At 42.3% G+C, this 19480-nt stretch overlaps 1 protein-coding gene across 2 annotated transcripts in view; it reads left to right on the top strand.

Annotated features, from left to right (window-relative positions):
* The window catches only part of MAA3 (P-loop containing nucleoside triphosphate hydrolases superfamily protein), a 121779-nt gene that overhangs the window by 82088 nt on the left and 20211 nt on the right, over positions 1–19480 (top strand). The window contains exons 7-19 of one of the 2 annotated variants that reach the window (XR_015688976.1): positions 692–777; positions 927–977; positions 1081–1195; positions 1309–1414; positions 1495–1592; positions 1691–1807; positions 3908–4000; positions 4183–4236; positions 4362–4420; positions 4498–4582; positions 4798–5163; positions 5348–5409; positions 5494–5580. Coding sequence is in view for 1 of the 2 variants with exons in the window: in XM_087668678.1 (XP_087524804.1) it covers positions 692–777; positions 927–977; positions 1081–1195; positions 1309–1414; positions 1495–1592; positions 1691–1807; positions 3908–4000; positions 4183–4236; positions 4362–4420; positions 4498–4582; positions 4798–5163; positions 5287–5409; positions 5494–5580 (1440 nt within the window). In the remaining variant the exon portion in view is untranslated. Of the gene's footprint in view, positions 1–691; positions 778–926; positions 978–1080; positions 1196–1308; positions 1415–1494; positions 1593–1690; positions 1808–3907; positions 4001–4182; positions 4237–4361; positions 4421–4497; positions 4583–4797; positions 5164–5286; positions 5410–5493; positions 5581–19480 lie in introns of both variants that reach the window. The other variant, XM_087668678.1, reaches the window with a different exon arrangement.

Here is a 19480-nt window from a genome sequence, read left to right as displayed (position 1 = left end):
TGTATAGTGAAAGGCTCTCCCATTGTAGCCAGTCGTTTATTTTGAACAGTGCCATCTTTTTTACTTTATCGGTATAGATTCTAACCCATACTTGGATAAGATAAGATTGTTCCTCTGCAATTTTGCCTGATCCAAATGGTGGGCAGTTAATGGAATCTTATTGTTCTGGATGTCTACCATAACTTCTGGCATTTCTTCCTATGGTTAACTGTGGGTTAAAAATCTATCCTCATAGTATGCTCTTTTTTGAACTAGACTCTACAATGAGCAGACTGCTTATACAATGTTTGATAAAAAAGGAAAGCTATACTTCAGCTTCTGAGTGATGGAAACTATAGCCCCTGAAAATTGAGACAATGAGCATTTAGAGTGTTCCATTGTGAGCTGTTGCACCTATTGCTAAAGTCACACGTTCCACTAAGTGTTGTCTTTTTTCTTCTTTTTTTTGGGGGGGGGCTGCCGGGGGGCTGGGGGGGGGGGTTTCTTGTCGATGGCAACTTGTGATAGTGCAAACTGTGACATGTTCTGTGACTATTCATCAAGTTGGTCTAATGTCTAGGATGCTTGTTAGTTTAAAGACTGTTGTATGATGCTACCTGTCCATTGTAAGACATTGTTATCTGACTTGCCATTATAAGATGTGGTTTCACAAAATATTTCTTTTCTGAGGCTTGTTGATGGTGATGCTTAGGGTCCACCAGGGACAGGAAAAACACAGACTATACTAGGTCTCCTAAGTGTGGTGCTACATGCCATTCCAACAAGGCTACCATCCAAGTACTGCATCTCCACTCTTAACGTTCTAATTTTAATTATCCTTTAGCCAGTTTCCTATCAGTTCCTTGCTCAAGGAAGTTGAGACTACTGATCATAGAACTATGGCATCTTTGGGACAATGTTCATTTCTTAACTGCTGTGCTGGACAGGACTGGTGACTGGGAACTGCATGCTCAGCAAGATTTCTCTTTTGAAAATAAGTAGGAACTCTATTTTACTCTCTTGTTGATTTGTCTGGAAAGTTGTTTTTACTGGAGCTTGAACTTACCAGGTCCTTTTTTAATCGTGGTTGCTGTGTGGCAGGTTGGAACACTGGATGAAGGCATCCCCTTGGCTTGGGAAGAGTGGTAATCCTCGGGACATTATTATACCCATGGATGGAGATGATGGCTTTTTCCCTACAACTAACAATGAATTTGTCAGTTCTGAGTACTCGAAAGTATTTTATGGTTACATGAAATGACTCATTCTCTAGAAGTTTGATAGAACAACGGTGAACTGATCTTAAACATGCGTCTTGTTTTACATTAGAGGCCTGAATTAGTAAGTGCAAAGCGCAAACACCGTGTCCACGTGCTTGTTTGTGCCCCTTCAAACTCTGCCCTGGATGAGATTGTCTTACGGCTAATGACTTCAGGTATCAATGCAGCAATAACTTTTTATTTGGTTTTTCTCTCAATTAGCTTGTACACTGACTCTGTATCAAACAATATTCAGGGCTTCGAGATGAAAATGGTCAAACATTCATACCAAGTATAGTTCGCATAGGAGTGAACCCTCACCACTCTGTACAGTCAGTTTCCATGGATTACTTGGTAAGCATGGTTTAGCAGGATAGTTTGTCTGTTCAGTGCAATGATTGACAATTTGTTCTTTATTCTTTGTTCTTGTGGATGGCCTGGCCTTTGATTAGGTTGAGCAAAGACTGAGCAGCATGGACCGGGCAACAGCTTCAGCTGGACCTCGTGCTGGGAATGCAGGAATGGAAAGGGAGCGCATGCGTCTTGCAATCATGAGTGAGGCTGCCATTGTCAGTAATTGATATAGTTTATCAGATGATTTTGAGAGTTTCCTGTAGTTGACGCTGTTGAAGTAGTTACTTCCCTGAGAGAGGGATAAGCTATCGAGCAAAATACTATTTCCTTTACATTAATTGCTCTAGAGGGAAATCTGGATAAGACTGGCTTAGTTAAAGTTATTCCCTCGAACCATCTGAGAAGAGTAGTCCTAGCTCGACACTTGGTAAGAGCTCCTGGGGAACTCCCTTCTTGAGTTTCCTGCAGTTGCTGCTATCACAGCTAGCACTCCCTGCCTGCACAGCCACCAGTCCTGCCATCTCAGCCACCCTTACCCTTGGTTCCTCGCACCCTCCCTGCTACCAGTGCTGCCACCTTGGCTGTCTTGCAGCTTCAGGGCAACACCACCTGCCAGCACTTACCTGTTGGCCCTGCTGCCTGCCTGCTACTTCCACCTTCTGCCCTGCTGTCTCCCCCCTTCTGCTTTGCTACCTGCCTTTCCCCTTATCCAATCTCCACCCTCCCTTCTTGCTGTCGCCTCCTGTCTGCTGCCCCCCGCAGTGCCAGTGATCCACAGGACCGCATGTATGTGGCTTCATCATTGGTCATCCATCATCCATTCACTTCATTGCCTTTGGGAGCAGCTACAAGGTGACTCTTGGCAGTGATGGGAGCTTTGGCAGCTGTTCGTTCACACTTGGGGTGGCCATGGTCTGTTCTCCATGTTACAGGATTGCCACCCTTTGTGGAGCTACATTTTTCCTTCATGGCTTCTACCCCCAATCCTCCGTAGAACACTTTGAGAGGCTTGTACATGAGTTGTTTCTGATCTGTAGACAGCTCCAGCCAGACTCTAGTGCACTTGTACTTCATTGTAACTTTCTTCCAAGTATTATAATTAGCCACTCAATCATCTCACCTGAGAGCTTGTATTTTCCCCTGCAGCTCTTCTCTTTATATTATAGCCCATCCCCTTGAGGGGTGAGTATCTCTGGTTGTCCAAGTTTGTGGTTGATATGCGCACTCCCATGGGTATCTTGATACTGCTGGAAGGTTGCACTCATAGCTCTGATGGGACTCCATGTATAGGCCAATATTAGAAACACTGCATCCTGGCCTTGGTGGGCCTCCATGTACAGCCCAAAATCATGACATTGAAAGTCTCTACAAATAACAGCTATTGTCACAGAACCATTATACTTTAGATGGGCATATGTAACCCCCCCTTTTTTGGAATAGGGTGTGGAGGGCTGGTGGAATGTGTACTCGCCCATCCTGGTACATTGTTTGCTTGCTTGCCTTAAATCTGTTTCATTTCTATCCAACTCTTGTGGTCTAGCTAGGTCATTTCCCAAAGATATCTTCCATTTCAGAGTCCCAATCTTGGCGATCGTTGTCTTGAAAATTTCAGGATCAAGGGTTTCTTTGTTTTGATCTTTGCCCAGGCCCCACACATCATGTGTCCGTGAAGGGTTTGTCCATCATAGGCAGGAACATAAGGATGTGGTGTCACTAAATGGTGACTCCCCCTCCTCGAGACTTGTGAGCCGAATGTGTAGTGGTCTTATCTTCCTCCTTTTGCCTCCTGCATGGGCTCATATAGAATGGGCTCTTTGGTTTCTCTAGTGACTTTCTTGCCCCCTCCATATTTTGACCGTCTCAACCTCTTTTTCCTATCTTCTCTTTGAGCTCCTCTTCAGCTTTCTTAATCTTGTCTTATCTTGTGAGATCTCCCCCTCTCACTGCTGTCCTTTGTTGATTCTGAGGATGTCAATCTCTTGCGCCTTAAATTGATCAGAGATTTGAGCTCCTTGATTTTTGATGTTGCTGTTTAATCTGCGTTTCCTGGGCAATAATCTTTTCCTGTTAAGTTTGGCATGCACGAGCCTGGTTTTATGGCCTAAGTAGTACCTGTATCGAGTCAATGCATGCGGCCTCTTTGAGCTCAGCTGCCCTCTTATTTCCAGGTGTTATTGTAATTCTTTATTGTAACACACACACACACACGCGCGCGCGCACACACGCACGCACATCCAGACAGAGAGTCAGGAGAAGTTGGGGTGGGGAAGGGAAGGGTGAGGGTGAGATATTCAGTTGGCCTATCGTCTCTGCAGGTTTGTTCAACCTTGAGTTTTAGTGGGTCTGGTGTGTTCCATCGAATGAATCGTGGATTCGATGTTGTCATTATTGATGAGGCTGCACAGGCTGTAAGTAGCATTAACTATGACAATGGCATTATTGAACATAAGTATGAAACATGAATGAGCTTTTAGAGATTTGGATGTTTTCTGCTTGACTTAAATAACAATTTTTACGGATGAACATAGCATGGATAGGCATGAGGTTGTGTAATTATTATGGTTTGAATCTAATTTTGCTTGCGCAACAGGTGGAGCCATCAACCTTGGTGCCACTTGCCCATGGATGCAAACAAGTGTTCCTGGCATGATCCTACTCTCTCATGTCAGTTGGTTTTATGAGCAATAGAATAATTAGGCGAAGGTTGTTGACAACAAATTAGTACAGTACTTGTCAGGTGCAATCGGTCTTATGTTTATTGGCTTGTAGGTGGGTGATCCATTGCAGTTGCCAGCCACAGTCATCTCAAGTGTTGCCATACAACATGGGTAAGGATAAATAGTCCTAAGTTGTTTTATTGACTTACTTTTTTCCAGTGATGTTTAGGTTATGTTTGTTTTTGCAGGTATTCTATGAGCTTATTCAAGCGGTTCCAGCAAGCTGGATACCCAGTTCAGATGTTGAAAACACAGTATAGGATGCATCCTCAGGTTTGTGACTCTAAAACGCTGGTAATAGTTGAGGAATTCTAGTCTTAAATGCAATTTGTGTCAAAGATAAAATACAAGAAGGGATATACCCACAGAGAAAACTAAATGAATATATCTTTGCCTGAGTTCAGAGTGCAGACGTTTTTTTCTCTGAAGAGGAGAAAATTCCATATTAATGAACACATCAGAAAATGAATGGTCATTGCTTTTTTCAGATACGTGAATTTCCTTCAAAAGAATTCTATGATGAAGCCTTAGAAGATGGAAAGGATATAGAGCAACAGACAAAGCGTTCATGGCACAGCCATCGATGTTTTGGCCCTTTTGCCTTTTTTGACATTGATGGTGAAGAGACCCAACCAGCTGGGAGTGGCTCCTGGGTCAATACAGAAGAGGTTGAGTTCGTGCTTGTGTTGTATAGACATCTGGTGGCAAGATTTTCAGAATTAAAAGGAGGGCCACATGTTGCTGTCATTTCTCCATATAAGCAACAAGTAAAGCTCTTCCGTGAACGCTTCCGTGAAGTTATTGGAGCAGAGGGTGCTCGTCTAATTGATGTCAATACGGTGGATGGTTTTCAGGTATTGTCAAACTTTGCGAGTAGTTTTGAGCTTGACTTGGGGGCCATGTAATCCTTAATCTAGGTTTACACTTGCTTGTCTTATTCTTTTTGCTCCCCCTTATTTGGGGTGGGGGGTTCACAGGGAAGGGAAAAGGATGTAGCAATTTTTTCCTGTGTACGATCTAACAGTGGCAAAGGCATAGGTTTTGTTTCGGATTTTCGTCGTATGAATGTGGGCTTAACCAGAGCCAGATCCTCCATGTTGGTATGTTACTTGTTTATGCAGATACTGTGTATAACTTCTTTGGGTCACACTTGCTTATGATTTATAGTTTGCAACTTTATGCAGGTCGTTGGTTCTGCTTCTACGCTGATGCAAGATAAGCATTGGGGAAATCTTGTAACAAGTGCCAAGCGCCGCAACCGTCTATTCAAGGTTCATATTTTGAATTTGCTGGACCTGTTTTGCTTTCTGTTTGTGAATGTTTCTGGCCAGAAGTTTGTATAGCTGGCAGTCTCACTAGTTTTTTTTCCCAGAAAAAGAAAATTCTATTAATAACACCTCAGAGAAAACCCCTGAGGTGCATATGGAGTACAAGGATCTCTATGAAGAGTAAGTACATAAAAAATACAATGGTTGTGTGAACAGCCAATCTGGTGTGCGAAAATGCCAGATCATCTGAGGGGTGGTATGAAAGAAGGTGTCTGGATCCCAAATCTGCAGGAAAGTCTCTCTTTTCTTCTTCATCCTCTCAGAGCTGCCTTGTATCCTCTCGCATCTCCCATGGAGAGTGTGTGGACTATCTCTGTCCAAATCCTCAATAAAGACTCACCGGTGGATACATCCTGAAGATCAATGATCTGGCTACATCTCGTAGTCCATATGTATCAAGCTATGATGCTGGAAATCAGCTGCCATAGATGCAATGTCTTGAGTCCATTGCGTCTGAGAGTAGTCTGGCGTAGGGATCCTGCTTAGATGCTGTCAATTGATGAGAAAAAAATTGCTCTTTGAATGTCCTCATAGTCACATACTGGACCTTTGTCTATGACCCAACCTACAGCCCCCCATGTCTTCACCATGGACTCTGCTGTGCCATGGAGGGCTCTCCTCCAAACCTTCTGGGCTGTAGTGCAGTCCCATAGGCAATGTCTTTGTGTATCCTGTGGCTAACCACATCACACGCATGTCACTGGGTCCTTGCCATATTCAAGCCAAGTGCCAACTACTAAACTGCAGTCTCACAAAATTTAAACAAAGACTTTGTGTCTCGTCAAACCATCGTAGGTCTCCCACTGAACCATTGAAGGTGACCAGGTTATGGTCAGCTTTTGCTGCATGTAACAAGCTGCCAATGTTCTAGCATGTGGACAGATGTCCATACACATGTGCATGCTTGTGTGCACGGTGCACACAATGCCTACATGCACATATATGTGTAACATGCATGTTGTTGTTTGTATGTCTTTGTGCCTTCTTTCATTGGGAGATGAAATACAATGAATTGCAAAGTGCTCGACAATCGGAAGACTTGAGGATCATCCCACTAGTCTAGTGCCATGTAATAGTCCGTTGAATTAGCCACCTTATAGGGTTAGTGCTGCCTTGCAAGAGAAAATTACGAGTCATGAATGATCTATTGGCAAAGGGATTGATTGAATCGAGTTCATCTCTGTATTGTTCACATGCACTTTTAGTTCAAAAAAAGGATGGTTCTCGGTGCATGTGCATAGATTATCATGTAGTGAAGAAAATAAGCATGAAGAATTGTTTCCCATTCCACTGATTGATGATATCTTGGATAGATTAGAGGGAACTACAATTTTCTGCCATATAGACTTTAAGAGTGGATATCACCAAATATGCATTAGAAAAGAGGATGTGCATAAGACAACATTCAGAACTAGTTTTGTCTTGCATGAGTTCTATTGGTTCCATTGGGGTTGACAGATGCTCCAAGAAATTTTAATAAGATGATGGATAGAACATTATCTAAGTATAGATCTTTTGTAGACACATTCTTTCATGGCATCATTCATTCTAAGAATGAGGTGGAGCACATAAAGCATTTGTCAATACTGTTTGAGGAACTCCTACAAGCATAGGCTAGTCATTAATGACTAGAAGAGGGGCATTTTCTTGGTGGAGATTCACTTTCTTGGGCATCTTTTTTTCTAAGGATGGTGTGTATATGGATTTTGCTAAAGTGAAGATTCGCAATGGGTTGGATTTAAGAACATTGCATGATGCCTTGAATTTTCTTGGACTACGTTCTTATGATTTTTCTTGGACTATGTTCTTATTATTTTGAAGGTTTATATACTGCATTATGTTGTGCTATTCCTTGAGCAATGAAAATCATATTTCAATAGACCTAGTTTTTGCTTAAAAAGTAAGTCGTAGTTTTTGCTTGAGGGGGCTTTCTCCAAGGTACTATTAATAGAATTTTCTTTTCTTAGGAAAATAATAGTAGTAGTGAGGCCAATATAGATGTGTCTAAGCTGGATAGAGAGTGACAACATTCTTACATGAGTGGCAGGATTGTTTTTCTGAGTCTCCACTAGTGGAGCTTCTACCAGAAAAACTTGAGGATCATCCTGTTGATCTAGTTCCATGTAATAGCCCACCAAACAAGCCATCTTACATGGTTGGTGCCCTATGGGAGAAAATTATGAGTTAGGTGAATGATTTGTTGGCAAAGGGATCGATTCAGTTTAGTTCATATCCCTATTGTTTGCTTGTACTCTTGGTTCAAAGAAAGGATGGTTCTTGGCGCATGGGCATAGTTTATTGCGCTTTGAATAAGATAACCATCAATAATCATTTCCCTTTCCCCTGGATTAATGATATCCTAGATAGATTAGAGGGAGACTTCAAGAGTGGGCATCACAAGGTATGCATCATAAATGAGGATGTGCATAAGACAACATTCACAACCACTTTTGGCTTGTATGAGTTTGTATTGATGCCATTTGGGCTGAGAGAAATGCTCCAGCCAATTTTAGCAAGATGATGGACAGAATATTCCGTTAGTATAGATCCTGCCAAAGTAGAGGTGATTCACAATTGGCTGGATTTAAGAACATTGCATGATGTGTGTAGTTTTCTTAGGACTTCTTTCCTATTGTTAAAGGTTCATATACTATTTTGTAGAGATTGCTGCTCCTCTTAATGCTTTGCATAAGAAGGGAGTGCCATTTAAATGAACAGAAAATGAGGTTGCAACATCCAATAAGCTTAAGGAAGAGCTTATGTTAGATCTAGTTTTGATCCTTTCCGATCTTAAAAAAGCCTTTAAAGTCTAGTGTGATGCATGTGGGAATAGCATTGGCAGTCCTCGTGTAGGATGGATGTGTTGTGACTTATGAGAAAGAGTTATTAGCAATTGTACATGCTATTTCATTTTGGAAATATCATAGTTGTTAAGTACAAAAGGTATGATATGCACCCTATGGTGCTAAATGTAACCTTAAGATTTTATGAGGTACAGTATGATAATGTATGTAATTGATGAAACACATAGCCATTAGAGTATAAGACGAGTAAAACAAAAAACTCTATGGCATAATGCTATATGCACAACACGTGGTAGAAATGGATACAAATAATAGAAGTGTAGGGCTAGGATCATGAATGGAAAGAGAAGCCTAGGATATGCTATCACTATCATCATCAATGTCATCCGTATCAAAGTGGTCATCAAGAGAGGTTGAAGATGACTCCTCACAGATGAATGATGGGACATTCTCAGGCTCATCCCCATTGATGAGTTAACAATTTTTGACCATTCTCAGGCTCATCCCCATTGTCTTATGGCTAATGAAATGAGCACTATATTGAGAGATGGCTTTCTTTTGACGCATGGTGCTTGTGTGCATTAAAAAGCAGTTGCAGCCAAATGTTGTGATTAAGTAATGCACCCCCATTTTCAAGGTAGAGAGGCATAGATGCTATACTTAAAGCAATGGAGACTTTCTTATTGGCTAGCTTTGAGGGCAGTTGTAGATGTATTTATGTATACTTGTACAACAGGTACAAGGCACCATGATTGTTACATCCATTGCCGATACGTGCACTTGGAGGTCATCAGTACTTTGTTACATTTATTGATGACTACTCTTGGTATACATGGGTGTATGGGCTGAGGGCAAAATCCGATGTGTTCATGCATTTCCAACATCTTGTTGCAAAGCTTGAAGTTGAAACTGACTTAAAAGTGTAGACACTTCGCATAGAAAGAGGGGGGGAGTACATGTCTTGTGCTTTTAAGACATATTTGCTTGATCATGGCATTACGCATCAAGCCACTGTTAGAATGACTCCTTAGCAAAATGGTGTTGTTGAAAGGAAGAATCGGACTCTTATGGAGACGACTCATTGTATTCTAATAAGCAAGGGGCTATCTCATAAATTTTGGCTAGAAGGCCTTCAGTGTGCAAATCATGTGTTGAATCATGCACCCACTAAGGCACTAAAGACAATCACACCGTTCAAAGCTTGGCACAGTAAGAAACCCAAAGTCAACTACTTTCACAACCTCCAGGGTTTGTGGTTAAAGGGAAAGAGCACATGGTATGCAAGCTGCATAAAGCTCTTTATGGTCTCAAACAAGCTCCTCGTGCATGGTACTAAAAAATGGATGCTTATTTGGCTAGCAAAGGGTTAAAAAATAGTCAAACTGCTCCCACCCTATACATTAAGAATGAGGGGAGGGGACTTGCTGATTATCATTCTTTATGTAGATGACATGCTGCTCACTGGACCTATAGAAGAAAAAATTGCAGATTTTAAGGCTGAATTAAAACATGCATTGGCTATGTCAGATATGGGCTGCCTACACTATTATTCGGGGATTCAATCCACCCAAAATCAGCATGGGATCATCATGTCACAGTCACAATATATGGATAAGTTGTTACATAGGTTTAGTATGCAAGATTGCAAACCTATGTGCACTCCTATGCAGCCAAGCTTAAAGTTGTCTATGTGTGATGGTGAAGAGATGTTTGATGTTGCAATTTATAGCCAAGCTGTTGGCTGTCTTATTTATCTTTGCAACACACGCCCTGACATTCAGTATGCAGTATCTTAGGTGAGCAGGTATATGCATAGCCCACGGACTATACATTAGCAAGTTGTCAAGCGGATCTTCAGATATTTGACAAGGTACTTAGTCACATGCATTATTATTTCCTAGGGGGGAGACTTGCACTTACAGGCTTACAATGATTTAGATTGGGCTAGTGATGCAGACACTAGGCAGTCTACTAGTGGACATTGTTTCTTTCTAGGCCATTCATGCATTTCATGGCTAAGCAAGAAACAGCCTACAGTGGCTATCTCGTCTTGTGAGGTTGAGTATAGGGCAGCCTTCACAGCAACAGTGGAATGTGTATGGTTGCGCAGATTATTGGCTGATCTACGTTTACCATTGGAGGGTCCTACACCCATTCTTTCTGATAGTCAGAGTGTTATTGCAGTAGCATGAAATCCAGTGTTTCATGCTCGCACGAAACACATAAGAGGTGCATTACCATTATGTTAGAGAGAGATGCTATGCAGGAGAGATCAGCTTGATGTATGTACCCGCACAGAAAAATGTTGCAGACATTTTCACCAAGGCACTACCACACGAGAGGTTTGAGGCTTTTCCAAAGTCCTTAAACTTGTTACCCTTTGGTGATTGATCATCCTTGTACTTCATCACATTGGCACTGCAGGGGGGTGTTAGAATTTGCCGATTCTATGGGCAGCGCCTAATGTAATTTGTGTGGTGTGGACACTTATTAAAGTGTCAATGTAAGGTGTGTACACCTAGTGTCTTAGAAACTTATAGTAGTAACACTAGGCTCTAGAGTAAAATAGACTTAACTCTAGTTAGCTGGTGGAAGGCTGGTTAGGTCAACCCTTGACCTAAACATAAGTTGTACTTTCACTCTATCTTTCATTCTAGCAAGTACACTCTTCTTTTTTTGCTTCAGCTCACTCTATCGCTGTCATTGTCTCTCCTCTCTCTCTCTCTCTCTCTCCCCATAGCGGGCTGCCAATTTTCTAGCATAGAAGCCTCGTAGTTTGTACCATGATAGCAAGGTTGTCAGGTACGAAAGGTACGATATGGTACGGTACGATAAAATACGGTACTAATTGGTACCTTATGATTTTATAAGATATGGTACGATATTAGTACGAAAAAAAAAACAAAAACTTGGTTATTTTGGATTATAGATAATAGAACACATGTTTAGAGCTAAAATAGCAATGTAACTTGAGTTAATGGAATGAATACATGAGGATAACAAGGAAAAACCTCATGCACAACATGCGCAATGCACTACTAGAAGATAGATGGGAGTGTATATATAATACATCAAAGAACAAAGCAAAGTTTAGGGTGGATAGACAAATAGGCTCTTCATTCTTTTGTGTGTGTGTGTGTGTGTGTGTGAGAGAGAGAGAGAGAGAGAGAGAGAGAGAGAGAGAGAGAGAGAGAGAGAGAGAGAGAGGGAAGGATGCTCTTGGAATTGCATACTCATTTTGGAAGTTGGGAGAGAGGGAGAGAGTGTGTGTATGTGTGTGTGAGAGACCTGGAATTATGATAATAAACATAAGGCTTAGGAGTTGGAAGATATTGTATGGTCTAGTCTTTAGAGGCCAAAAAATGCCTGTTTTTTGGTACGGATACGTACCATACAGTACGATACAAACTGTACGGAACGAATTAGTCCGTACGTAGGTGTTTGAAGGGCCAATAGCATCGAGCAAGCACCTATAACCAAGGCATCTATTTATAGGGGTTTATTCACCCTTGGAGTTTGTCCATACAAAATTGTGCAACCCCATGTGCAAAGCACCATTGGGCAATGCCGAGTATATTATGCTCTTGATTGATGATTTTTCAAGATATATGGATGTATTTTTTGGAGCTCAAATGAGAGGCTTATTCTTGATTTCACGAATGGAAGACTCTTATGAAGAATCACTTTGCGTAACCCACCATCAGAGAATGGTATAGTGGAGTGATAGAATGGGACCTTGTGGGAGATGGTCTAGTCAATGCTTCAACTTAGACAATTATCCGACACCTTGTAAACTTAGACAATTATCCGACACCTTGTGGGAGATGGTCTAGTCAATGCTTCAACTTAGACAATTATCGGACACCTTGTAAACTAAAGCGATATCAAGAGAGGTACAAATTTGCTATAAGTCTTCGACTATTACATTAGAATATGACTTTATATGAGGCCTTCTTTGGGCGAAAGCCCTCTATTGCCCATTCTAGCATTTTTGGGTGTATTACCTAAGGCCCATATCAACAAGCCAAGGGGGGAAGCTATATGCCAAGTTTGATAGATATAAGTTTTTTCATTACAACCAGATTATAAAGGGCTATCGACTCTATGACTTTGATTCCAACAAGGTGGTGGGTGAGTTGGGATGATGTGTTCAATGGATGGTATTCCTACAAGGGATCTTCTTCAACTACCCCAAGCCAACCCCACCCCTTGGCATTGCCCCTTCCTTTTAGGTTACCTATTCAACATCCTACTCCCTCAACATCATCCCCTCAATGTCCCTTACGCTTTACATCCCCAACTATTGCATTATATGATGTGACTTTGTATGAGGTCTTCTTTGGGTGAAAGCCCTCTATTGCCCATTTCAACATTTTTGGGTGTATTGCCTAAGTCTATATCAACAATTTGAGAGGGGCAAGCTAGATGCCAAGTTTAAATGGCATACATTTTTTGAATTTTCATTACAATCAAATTATAAAGGGCTATCAACTCTATGACCTTGATTGTGACAGGGTGGTGGGTGAGTTGGGAAGTTAAGTTCAATAGATTGGTTGGGGAGGTGGCTCTTCTTCAATTACCCTCATCCCAACAGTACCCCTTCCTTCTAGGTTACCTATTCAACACCTTACTCCCTTAACACCATTCCATTTTTGTCCCTTACCTCCACATCTCCCTCCGTCTTCTACCATCTCCTCAATCTTCTTCTTCAAGGGTAACTCTGACTTCAAAGAGGGATCTTCCTTTCATCCATGAGGAGGAGCCGATATCAAATACAAGTGCTTTACAAGCTCCCAAGGCCTCACAACCTCACTCACAAGATCTCACTCACAAGATCAACCTCTCGTCATCCTTCAACGATTCTAATTTGGTTTCATGTCTCCTAATGCGGAATATTATTTGTGTGAAGCAAGTCTACAAGACCAAGTAATTAGCTTATGGGACCTTGGACAAGCACAAAGTAAGCTTTGTTGCGAAGGGATTTGCTTAGAAGCCTAGTTTGGTGTATGCAAAGACTTTTTGTCCAATTGCCTACATCTCTACCATTCAAACCATTGAGTCCTTCCAACTCGTCATCACTCACCCATGTATCATATGGACATCAAGTCCAATTTTCACTATGCCATGCAAGGAGAACTATGTCTATCCATTGTGAAAGGCTCTCTATGGCCTTAAGCAAGCTCCTAAGGCTTGGTATCAACAAATTAACCATTTCTTTCTCTAGCATGGCCTCAAGAGATCGGATTATAATCCCAACCTCTACTATCAATGGAGGGTCTACAATGTGCATTCATCATCCTTTATGTAGATGGTCTAATCCTTATATGTAGTCATACATAGGAGGTGGAGCTCAGGCACAAGATCCTACACCACAAGTTTGATATGACATATTCTTACCCTTCTTCCTTCATCTTGCAGTTTTGATCAATTACCCCGGGACACTTTCATTTTCTAGCATTGGTACATCTCCAAGCTGCTTTTGGAGTTTGGCATGTCTTCATGCGAACCTATTTCATGCCCCAATGTAGGTGATACTTCATTGGTGGATGTTTTCCACTATCACGGCTTCATTGGGACTCTCATATGACACATTCATACATTTCCTGACATTTCTCTTGTAATGACCTTACTATCTTCATTCATGATGACTCCTCTTCAAGCTCACTTGCAAGGCACTCTCTGCATATAGCGGTACTTATAAGGGACTTGTTATTACTCCAATTGGGGCCACTCTCATTGGATGGAGTGATTAAATTTGGCTGGTAACATTGACACCCAAAGAGTTACTGCCTCGGTTATGCTCTCTCTCTCTCACACTCTCTCTCACACACTCTCTCATATCCAATGCTATCTCATGGAGGAGTAAGAAGCAATCGACCATTGTTCTATCATCAACTAAGGCGGAGTATCAAGCTCTATACTCTACAACTCATCAAATAGTGTGGCTTAGCCACAGGCTTACAGAGATTGGATTCCCTCAAGCAAGACCTACTCTATTTCAGATCGACAATTAGAGTGCTCTATCTCTTGCGAAGAACCCATGTTTCATGCCTACACAAGGCACATAGAGATTTGGAATCATAATGTTTGAGAGACTATTTTGGAGTCTGAGATGTAGATAGTCTACTGCCCCATTGTAAACAATGCGGGACTTTTCTGCAGTCATCATATGCACCTTCTAAGCTTGCAGCCACTTCCAAGATCTAAGAGGGGGTGTTAGATTTTGCATCTTTCATGCTGTCATCTCCAAGTTGTGAGCTCTATGAAAGTTTGATGGAGATGAAGGAGCTTTGTTATTGTCATCACGTATGCAGTTGTCGTGTCCAGTTTTCAGCATGCATTTCCAGCCTATGCATGATAACTTTTATACAGATTTGGAGGCACATTTGCACAGCACCACACGGCAGGCAGACAGCCCACTTCTGTCGTAGGCATCAAGCAGACAGCTGACAGGAAATCTGCCAGCTGCCCAATTTCGGCAGTAGGTTCAGCAGATTTGGAGGACTTGCCTGTTTCGTCATCATCTTTGTCAATGTGTTGCCTTTATTCTCCTCTCATTCCAGCCTGCATTTTCTTCCATTCTTGCCACATTCCAGCACCCTCACTAATGCAGTCCAGCAGCGTGTAGGGGCTGCCTGTGGCAGCTTGTATTCGGTTTGAGATCAGATCAATTTTGCTTCTTTCTTTGTATTCACTTTGTCTCTTTCTTCTTTTCTCTATCCATGTTCATGACCTGCTCCTGTTGCTCATTCTCTCACAACCATCTCAAATGGGTGCCTTGCCAATGGAATATGAACAATATTGTCATGAGCAAACTCTATCAAAGCCAAAGATTGTTCCCACTTGATCTTAAGCTTAGACACACAGCATTTGAGAAGATCCAAAGGAGTCAAATTTACCTCTTCCAATTGTGCATCTTTCTGCATATGAAAGGATGACAATAACTTCAAAGTAGTCTCCATATTCTTAAAAGTTCATCTCCAAAATAAACCATTCATTCTCATATCTCTATCATTGATGATAGATCAAGGCTGTTAGCCTCTATTTTATCAGTCTACCATCTCCTAGTTGTGAGCTCCGACAGAGTTTGATGGAGACAAAGTAGCTCTGACTGTTTTAGCCCAATCTAGATGAGTGCATTTCTTTTTCAATGAGGTTTGAGTGTGTTCACATAGGCACCAGCACACACTTGCATTTCTTTTTCAATGGCTAGGGCGCCTATTATTGTGCGAGACAGTGGGTGGCCAGCTTTGAAGTTTGCGCCAGCATTTTTACTTTGCAGGCAGCTAGTGGGCAGCATTAAATGTGGCCGATTCCTGCAGGATTTTTGTCCACTAATCAAGGCGGCCAATTCTGGCATTTTTTGGCTATTTATACCCAGTGCCACTAGGCACTGTCATTCATCATTCTTCTATAGGTTCAGCACAGTCCAGCTCTGACATTCTCCACCTCCAATGTAGCGATTGTGAGAGTGTGCAATAGAAGAAGGAATGGTTCAGCACATTCCAGCTCCGACATTCTCCACCTCCAATGTAGCGATTGTGAGAGTGTGCAACAGAAGAAGGAACTCGAACACACACACACACACACACACACACACACACACACACACACAATCTGCAAGAGAAGAAGAAAAGAAACCTCCACTAAACAAGGAACAATTGCTGAGTATAGGAGGAGGACTAATCAATTCCTACACATAGCCCACAGAGTCAATGAGGCCACTAGATCAGGCTGATGATGACAGCAACACTGAAAATGGAGAAAGATGATGGAGTCGGAGAGTGAACCGGCCAAGGCAAGAGAAAAGATGATAATATATATAAATGCCAAGTGGGAAATGGCTATAATTGGCTAAATATCCCAAAAATTGGCCAACCTGAAGTCTGGGGTCAAAAATATGGCCGACCAGCATTTAATGCTGGTAAAAATGCTAGAAATGCTTTAAAAAAATCCTAAAAAGGGTGAACAATGTCCGACATGTGAGGCAGGCTGAAGAATGCAAAAATTGCCCCGGGAAATGTACATAAAATCATGACTGGAGGAGAAAATGCATTGAAATGCAATAAATTGAGAGCTCTAGAATGAGCTACCTCCTCTGTCAAAACAAGTGATAGACACATCAGAGCTCCTAAAGTTTTTGTCTAACTCAAACTGAGGTTCACAGACAGGAGATGACAAAGCATGACAAACATGACTACTGATACCCCCTCTCAGATCCTGAACGTGGTGAAACGCCAAGGAAGAAACAGATCCGGGGGTGGCAAGAGGAATGCCAATGTCAATGAAGTCCGTCGATGAAGAGTGCCGATGAAGAAGCTCCTTACGATCTTGGGAAGCCCCTTTTGAAACACTAGGGGCCAAGAAATCCACAACCGCATCATCGAGATCGTCCTCCTGTGAAAGGGATGAGGGGTACGAGGGAACCACTGAAGGAAAGGGTGGGGGATGGGAAGGAACCTATGGAAAAGATAGTGCACAAGCGAGAACGGGTGTAGCAATAGACAACTGCCTTAGAGGACCCTGTATAACAGAAGGGGAATGGAGCCAGTAAAGCCCGCTCTCCTGCCAACTTGTCACGATAACAGCCCTTGTAGTAAAATTGTGAATACAAATGGCCTGCTTGGTGAAGACAACACAAGTACCAAGCCTAGTAAAGCCATAAACTGAGAGGAGTGGAAAGCCCAAGTCCGAAACATAAAGGGGCTGTAAAAGGAAGCGCAACACATGATCAAGAAATAAAGGCAAAGTGCCAACACCACAAATAGGCACTGATACAATGTCACCAATAGTGACCGAACCTTAAAAAAGGCATAGATCCTGCAACAAATCACCTCATGGGGTCATATGACTAGAAGCTCCACTATCAACCAGCCAAGGCCTCTCAAAAGATGAGGCAACCGCTGAAGAAGGCTCCTCCAAGTCAACAATATAAAGTAACACTGACTCATGGGTAATGGCTGGAGTAGAGGTAGAAGGCTCGAATGTTTAGGCTTCATCCTTCACTCCTGAACAAAGATGAGGGTACATTTTCCAACATTTCTCCTCTAGATGTGTCCCCTTCTCACAATCTGGGCATTTAGGCTTCTCTGAGTCGGAGTTAGAACTTGAAAAACCCTCTTGTCTTTTAGCCTTTGACTTCCCTTTCTTCTTCATTCCCCCTCCCGAACTTGCAACAAAAGCTTTGGCGGAGGTGGAGGTGGATCCACTGGCTACCTCTTTGGCGCACTCATTATACTCCAAAACAAGCGGGGCAAGCTCCTCCCATAAAAGCTCTCCCGGGTCCTCGATGTAACAAGGCTGGTGTAGAAAGCATTAAGCTGGGGAGATGGCAATTGAGTCAAAAGAATCAGGGCCATATCCTCTGAAGAGATCATCCTGCCAAGAAACGCAAGCTCATCCCTCATGTCCTCCAACCTATTGATATGATCCTTCATGGAAAAAAAATCATCAACAGCGAGCATCCGTAATTTCTTCTCGAGAGTAATCTGGTGGGCAAATATCTTCTCATGGTACAAAGAAGCAATCTTTGTCCACACTTCCGTTGCTTTCCACAACCTACCACATGCACTAGGACAGAATCTTGTAAGCTCATAAAGAGAAAAGCTCGGGCTCTAGAGTTGAGTCGATCCTGTAAGGCCACACGATCCATCGATGATCCAACTATGGAATCCTCCACTGGACGGGGAATAGGGTGGGTAATAAACTCCCAAAGATCGAATATATCAAGGACACACTCCACTTTACATGACCAAAGTGAGTAGTTGGAACCATCAAGACAGTCTTCTTTGGGCAAAGAAGGGAGTACGGGCACCTGGATCGAGGGTGCCATGAATGGCATATGAAGGCTAGTAGAACGAGCCTTCTATTGAAACATGGAGAGAATGGGGAGAAGAGGGATCACATACAAACAAGCTAGGTGACCTCTATTCATCGCATGAACTAGCACGAAAAGCCCTCTCTCTCTCAGAGGAAGGAATAGAGACCTCATCCTTTGAGTCATCAAAGAACTAGTGATAAGACATCTTTGTATATACCTGCAAACACCCACCAAGTTGCGTTTGACCATGGACAACCCCGAAACAGGAGGAATCGGCTACAAGATGCAAAGATCTCGTTGTAGAAGGTCCGCGTGAGGGAGAAAATACTGTCAACTACTCACAAAGGATGCAAAAGCACACAAACGCTGATGTGAATGCTGCCACTTGCTCCTAAAAGGTTGCATTCGATTGTAGAAGACAATCGCCTAGCCAACACATAGTCGTCTCCACACAGTAGGCTGTGTTTTGAGCAAAACGCCGATGGACTTGATGTCGCTTAATGCTAAATGTTGACACTTGATGCCATATGTTCATGCCGGAAGTCTAGAAGCAATCACCTATCTCTAGATGATGATGCCTAAGCATCAGATGCAGTCACTAGATACCAGGAGCTTGCATTTTCAGCAAACGCAAATGTGGATGGCCTCACAAACTTTGCGTCGCTCTTAGATACCATGCTCTAATACCATGTGAGAGTACGCAATGGAAGAAGGAACTCAAACACAAAGGAAGAGAGAGGTAATCTGCAAGAGAAGAAGAAAAAGAAACCTGCATTGAACAAGAAACAAATGCTGAATACAGAAGGAGGATTGATCAGTTCTTGCATGCAGCCCACAGCATCAGTGAGGGCACCAAATCAAACTGATGATGACGGCAGCACCGGAGACGGAGCAAGATGACGGACAGAGTCTGAGAGTGCACCTACCAAGGAAGAAGGGAAGATTATAATATATTTGACTGCCAAGTGGGAAATGGCTATAAATAGCCAAATATCCCAAAAACTGGCCGACCTCAAATTTGGGCCAAAAATATGGCCGACCAGCATTTAATGCTGGTTAAAAAACCAGAAATGCTCAAAAAAATCCTCAAAAGGGTGGACAATGTCCGACAGGTGAGGTAGGCTAAAGAATGAAGAAACTGCCTCTGGAAATGCACATAAAATCTTAATGGAGGATAAAATGCACTAAAATGCAATAAACTGAGAGCTCTAGAATGAGC

This window comes from Lygodium microphyllum, chromosome 26, assembly GCF_053477565.2.
Source record: "Lygodium microphyllum isolate KBCC chromosome 26, Lygodium_microphyllum_v1.1.10, whole genome shotgun sequence".
Classification (NCBI taxonomy): Eukaryota; Viridiplantae; Streptophyta; class Polypodiopsida; order Schizaeales; family Lygodiaceae; genus Lygodium; species Lygodium microphyllum.
This window is presented reverse-complemented; position numbering and strand designations above follow the sequence as displayed.